Source organism: Pseudoliparis swirei, chromosome 20 (assembly GCF_029220125.1).
Source record: "Pseudoliparis swirei isolate HS2019 ecotype Mariana Trench chromosome 20, NWPU_hadal_v1, whole genome shotgun sequence".
Lineage (NCBI taxonomy): Eukaryota > Metazoa > Chordata > Actinopteri > Perciformes > Liparidae > Pseudoliparis > Pseudoliparis swirei.
The window spans coordinates 3,600,178-3,607,105 of NC_079407.1; the positions used below are offsets into that span (position 1 = coordinate 3,600,178).

Below are 6,928 nucleotides of genomic sequence, written 5' to 3' on the forward strand. Positions count from 1 at the left end.
GAATGCCCAGAGCCAATCGGAGAAGTCTCAGCCTCAAACAGACTCTGGCTCCTGAACAAACACAAACACACACAGACACACACGCACACAAGCCACCAGCAGGGGGACACACACAACCAGAGATGGATCAGTCTGCTCATGCGAGTCCTGCTCCTGATGTGCAGTTCTTAAGCTGTCCTGCCAGGGGGCAGTAGCTCTTTATGAGGGTCTTTGAATGCATGGCCCTCATTAGAGGACTTGTGCCAGCTCACACACACACACACACACACACACTGAAAGGATATGGGCGGTTGGTGACTTTTTAAGCCTACCAGGTCTTTTTTTAATATGTATTCCATTTGATCCGTGGCTGACGGCAACATGAGCAGATATTATTAAATTTATTGGATGATGGGTGTCTTATGAATATATGTGTGAATATATATATAAAATGTGTTTTCTTGTTTGCCACATGGTGTCATTCAAGCCCCCTCCCCCCTCTTTTTTTCCTTTCTTTTTTTAACTATGTAGAATACATGTGGTGCACAGTGGATTATGTAGTCCTGGTCAAAGGGCAGGGACCCCGACTTTTGTATCGCCGAAGAGTTTTCATCCCCCACTCCCCCTTTGAACCTGGGTATTTGTATTATCCAGGCCCGGGGCAGTGGTTGCACTCGACTCAACTGCCACCAGAATGAGAGTAACTTTCCTCAGCAACAGTGACGATCGGACTCATATATATATATATATATATTTATATATATATCCATTCAACTTCAAATGCCATATTTATTTTCGACCAGATATTATATCTAGACTAGATTGTTTTGAAGCTAAAGCCAAATACATTCAGCTCAAGGACAGTACGTATACATATTCACCGTTTACAGGTGATTTATTCCTACAGGATATTAAAGTCGCTTTGACAAATACGACGTGGAGTCCGCTCGCCCGTTTTTCAGAATAACCTCGGAGGCGTGTCGTCGACCTTTTTTCTTTTTTTAAACGACACAGGTGCTTTGAACACGTGTGCGTCATCGCAGGTGAAGGAGCTGCTGAAATACTTTGTCGCACGAAAGCAGCAGGAAACTGATACGAGAGAGGTTGAGAGGTCAAGGTCAAAGCTGAAGACGCATGTATTCTTTTGTTCAAACAGCGTTTCCCTTTCACCTCCAATTACCACCTTTTTTTTAAAATGTTTTTTTTCTTTTCGTTTTTTAAACCTTTTCTGTCGATACGGCGTCATCAGTGGGACTTTTATACATTATGCAAAACGACAGATCACTTTTTTTCGAAGCTGTTGTTCGGAGCATTCGTGCAATATAAACCGTAGTCGGGGAGGTTTTTTCAGAAGGAAGCGGTCTCTGTATGTGAGTAAACAATGCTGGTGTCGAGGCCGGCGAACGTAACTCGGACCTCGCCGGCTGCGTTTTTAGTTTTTCTTTCTTGTTCTAAAGATGAGTCATTGAGGGGCGGACCCTAGGAACTAAAACAAACCAAAACAAAATGGACAGGTGAATGACGGGCTCGGGGGTCGTCAAGTCTTTTGTCTCTTTTTCTCTGACAAAATATCTCATCCCGCCGCCCACCTGTGTGCAACCCGTGAAGAAGAAAGAAAAGGAAGAAAAGCCAGAATGAATGCTGGGAGTAAGCCGGAGGATATTGAATCCTTACTTTCTCACCAGGGAATCCATTTTTACACGAGTGACACACACATGCCGGCGGGCCGCTGGCAGCACCCTGAACTGTAAATGCACATGATGTCGTGTAAATGTTTTGTAGGTACAACAACAACAAAGAAAAAGATGTACTGTTTGAGAAACAGCGTCATAAAAATGACGGGAAATACAACTAGGTGTGACTGAGGTTTATTTCTTTTTTTTATGAAGGTCAAACGCATGTTGGTCTGGAAGAAGAAGAAAGATGATCAGATAAACAGGAAAAAAAAGAACAATAACTCCATGAATGGAATGAAATCACTCTTTTGTAAGATGTCAGCTGATTTGTGACAAACGCTGGATAAACAACTATTTTCATCATTTTCTGTCGCTTGCCTTCTTGATTTAATTGTTTGATTCATAAAAAAAACCACAATCGCACTATATCCTAGAAGACAAGGTGCCGAGGATGACCGGTCCTCCCCCCCCCCCCCCCGAGGGGATCTGTTTCAGCGCCATATGCCTCGCCTCCGCCGTTGAAAATCCCCTCTGGCGCCAACTGTTGCATCCCTCTGACCTTTGACCTCCAGAATTCATATGCATGCTCACAACACACACACAGCTGATGCAGTCCCTCCTCTCGGTTTCCCTTTCCCTTTGAGGGCCACGTCTGGTGACGCGGTCGGCCCGTCGCTCTTCTTTCAGTTGGCAGATTGGTCTGACCACAAGAGATTTATATTGTATACATTTCATTAATTTATAGCACTTTATATGCAAAGAAACAAGGATAATAATGACCAAAAGCACCCTACAATAGGCCAATGGGGTGTGACTCAATTTGAATTTGCCTGAGGGGTTCCTAAACATCAACATCCCCACCCATGCACCCACCTGCTTCCTTCCAAACACACACACACTATAAGGTCACACACACACACACACACACACACAGGGCAGGTCCAACGTCACAATGACGGGGGGGGGGTATTTTGGGGACATTGTGCACTGTAATTTTTCTACAGGAGTCTAAAAATAGAGCGGCTGAATGAAAAGGCAGCTGCCATCTGGGTGTTCAGTGAGCTGCTGCTGCAGAGACGTTGGTGGGAACGTGATGTTGATGTTGGGTGAGCGCGTAGATGTGTGTGTGTGTGTGTGTGAGTGGTGGATCCTATACATGAATATACATAATGCACTTGACCTCTCCTGCATTTACATAATCAAGACTTATTGTTGAAATGGACTATACTACCGATTTAGGACGAGCCCTCTTCGTTACTATTCTTTACGTGTTTCATAAACAATGAGCTTTGTTTGTCTGCATTGTTAAAGAATAAAAAACTCAGAAGCCTATAAAGTAGGTCAAGTTAGTTCTGACCAGCTGCAACATAATGCTGGACATATATGTAGATATATATAATATAAATATGCAAAATAAAGAAAATGTGAAGGGTTTATAGGTGTCTTTATTAAATCTATTATCTAATCGAGCATCCTCCAATATTCTGATCCCGCTGAGGTTCTTTTAATGTTTAATTAAATGACTTATAAATTATACACTTTCTCCTGCAGAGTCCGTGAGCCTGTGTGTCAGTCAGAAGACAGCCTGTGTGTGTGCGTGCGTGCGTGCGCGCGCCCCTTTGAAGAAGCCCGCTCGTCCCCTTTGTTGCGCCTCTTTCAGCTTCTTTTTGACGCTCCTCCGTCAAACGGCCGCACAGCTTTGATCCCGCGGCGTGTCGTCCGCTCCCGCTTCAACGTGATTCCTCCCACGTTCACACCCGGGTCCAGTATGTGACATGTGACCCCCCCCCCCACCTCTCCATCTCCTCCTCGGTGTGTCAAGCATCCCTTCTGGACTCCATCTGACAACCAGATAATGTCTTTAATAAATACATGTTATTTTTTTAAATATCTATATTCCGGTTGTTCTTTTCCATCTGAGACCTCCAAAGACTCCCGAGACCTGGTCCGCTGGTCCAGACAGAGTCCAGACAGGATCTAACGTCCCTTTTGTCAACGCGCTCATTGTCGGCCGAGGTGAGAGCCGAGACACCTGGCAGGAGGTGCGACTCTTTCATGTGCGCACGCGCACCGCGCGTCCTCGTGGTGAGAAGCGCTTCGCAGGTTCGGAGGTGGAAACAGGAAGAGAGAGAGAGGGGGGGGGGGGTTTATATCTCAAATATCTCTAAGGGTTATGATCTCTGTTCATGCATTTTTATGTTGATGGACTTTTTTTCAGTAGGTCAAAGGTCATTCTGTGAGGAACAGCAGATTAAGATTTTTTTTTTTTTATCCAAGTGTTTATTTGGAGAGACTGTTCTGCTTTTTAACTGTTTTGCTTTTTAACTGTTCTGCTTTTTAATTGTGTCCATTTTTAAATATGTTGTACGGCGACCTTGAGTGCCTTGAAAGGCGCCTTATAAAATGAATGTATTATTATTATTATTGTTATGTGAGAAATGAGTTTGTCTGTTTTTGTTCACATTAGTGTTTTTAAGAGCTTATTAGCCTAAATATATTCACACAAGCCTTCAAGAGATCAGAAGTCAACATTCAGTGATAATATTTCATCTCGTTTTTTTTACTACCCTCTACTTTTTAGAAAAATCCGGTTTATTGTCACACTACTCTCCATTGTTGATTCAAATCAGGCGACAGCGTTTCAATTACGTAGTTTTATTTATCAAAATTCAAACATATTTACGGGCATTTCTAGACATCAACACAACATAAAGTGGTCATTCTGAATGAGGCTATGGTCCAATAAACTACAGGCCTTCGTGAAATACAATAGAAATATTTATATTAAATCAGAGGCGTTGCCAAAAACTTCTCGGCTTTTCTAAAAAGAGCTTTTTTTTCACCACATACAAATCCTATATATACACACAGAGTTATTGCCTCAAGGTCAAAGTGTGACCTTGAGCTGGTTCCTCGTCCTTTGTCGGGCTGTAAGTGAATGTCGAGGGAGAGGAAGGTCTTCGTCCCTCTCCAGGTGTAAAGAAAAAAAGTCACGACAGAGGGGCCCCGTGCTTCCAGGAGGCCCCCAGCATGGGAGGGGCCCTCGAGAGAGAAAAGAAAACGCCAACCTTGAACACTCCGGGAGTGAATTTCTACCGAGTGATGTCCGACATTTTCCCAGAATGCCGAGGGCGGCCTTTAAACTTGTGTCTTTCGATCGTGGGTGAAGGAGAAGGTGTCTCTCTCTGTGGTCAGGGGCCACGCCGGTGTCTCTCTCTGTGGTCAGGGGCCACGCCGGTGTCTCTCTCTGTGGTCAGGGGCCACGCCGGTGTCTCTCTCTGTGGTCAGGGGCCACACCGGTGTCTCTCTCTGTGGTCTTGGAGAGCGTCTTTTGGATTATTGAACGTCAGATGTGGGGAATCCATGAAGAAAATCCATGCATGCGGGTGCAAAACGTTGCACATGAAATGCAGGTTGCAGTTTGCACCACCGAAAAATAGTTTTTGGAGTTGGGTGGACTTTTCCCCGTTTCGGTTTAAGAGCCCCCCCCCCTCCCCAACCCCCCCCGGACCTCCTACCAGGGTCTCCACATCGACCTCGGGTAGGTCACGGTGGGCGTGCCCAGGGCCTCCCTGTTCTCCGAGCCCTCGGTGGAGCTCTGGTTGTGCTCGCTGTTGGCCTCGTCCAGGTCGGAGCAAAGGTCCTCGCTGGAGGCGGCGGAGGGCGCCGGGGAGGGCGCTGAGGACGAGGACGAGGACGAGGCCGGGGCCGGGGTCGACGAGCGCGGCGACTCGTCGCCTCCGTGCCAACCGCCGCTGCCGCCGCCGTCGCCACCCCCCGAAGCGTCCGTGATCAGATCCATCAGCACGTCCTGCAGGTGGTCCTCGTTCAGGGGCATGCACTCCAGGAGGTGGTTGAGGAGCTCCGCCGCCACCGTGGCGTCGATCCCGGGACAGCCGGACACGAACGTGTGCACCTCGTGCATGCACTGGATGTAACCCGCCGCAAACCGCTCGCTGGCTTCTCGGCCGAGCGCGTCCGTCTCTGCGGAGGGACGAGAGAGGGAGAGTGGGAAGTGAGTGAGTGCTGCAAGCCAGGTGCTCCATCCAGGTGGTCGACCAATCAGATCAAACCTTTTGATTAGACGCCACGCAATGACTCTATTCCCTCTACAGAAGTGGTTGCTGTGGTGATCCATCAATCCAAAGACATGTCTACCTCGTCAGGGAGTCCTTTACATTAATCATCATTATTGTGAATTAGTTTAATTTCAAAATAAAAGCTCAAATGATTCAATCATTTGTTCTTTCTACTTTCCTCCTCTGTTAAAGATCTCGGTGACGCCTGGGATGTGTCTTGTGACCCCTCTGCTCCACACCTGAGGTTGAAGTATTACTTCCCGTCAGGCCTGCAGGTATAAGAGGACCTGCAGCTGCCACCTGTGTGTCAGACCATGAGATCACCTTGGGTTCGGTTCTTCAGTACATCCTCCACCTTCTTCACCGTCATCTCCAGCACCTCCGCGTTCTCCATCTTGGAGTGAAACTGTGGGGAAGAACCGACACCGACCCCGCTCCGATCAGAACCAACGGTACCCTAACCTGTAGCTGCCCAGGTGAGCTGTGAGAGGGGGTGGGTGCCGTGGTGCGCGCGCCGCGTGTACTCACGTCCGTGTCCTCCAGCAAAGTCCGCAGCTCCTGCAGACTGTCGTTGATGCGCGCGCGCCGCTTCTTCTCCACCAGCGGCTTCCTGGTCTGCACAACAAAAACGCACAAAAGATCACACGGTGAGGGGCAGAACCGGCGCAGCTGTGCGGTTTCTTTTGTGGAACCTAGAGTCGCATCACACCTCCTGGATAAAGAACTACGCATCAATATATAAACGCTCCGAGCGTCGCAGATGGCAGCGAGTCAGCGACACTTAACATGCATTACGGACTGTCAGCGGCGTGACAAGCGCGTCACCGCCAAAGGGTGTCCGAAGGGTGTCCAAAGGGTGCTCCGCGGCCCCGCCAGCAGGTACCTTTCTGTCCCCTTTCTGGATCCCGTAGTCCGACTCATCTTCCTCCTCCATATCTAGTCCGGGGTTGCTGGGCCGAGCCGAGGGGGCCATGTTGGTTGGATCGCCGCTTCTCTGGCTTCTCCCTCTGCTGCTGCTGTTGCTTTTCCTTTTTTGGGGGGGTTTCTTTTCTCCCGTCAGCGAGGGGCAGCTGGCAAACGGAACCGGTTACAAGGAGAGGAGGAGGAGGAGGAGGAGGAGAGGGGAAAAAATCCACAAACTCGCAGGCGAGGCGCCCTGTGTTTATTGTGCAATCCTAGTGAGACGTGCTGCTG

General features: G+C 48.2%; 1 protein-coding gene across 1 annotated transcript; it reads right to left on the reverse strand.

Moving 5' to 3' along the window:
• Positions 1–4,294: 4,294 nt before the first annotated feature.
• On the reverse strand, positions 4,295–6,928 carry her13 (hairy-related 13). Its single transcript, XM_056441228.1, has 4 exons — positions 6,618–6,928; positions 6,263–6,349; positions 6,059–6,140; positions 4,295–5,639 (listed from the first exon to the last, which is right to left on the reverse strand). The coding sequence occupies exons 1-4, from the start codon at positions 6,705–6,707 to the stop codon at positions 5,170–5,172; spliced, it is 729 nt and encodes a 242-aa protein (XP_056297203.1). The 5' UTR covers positions 6,708–6,928; the 3' UTR covers positions 4,295–5,169.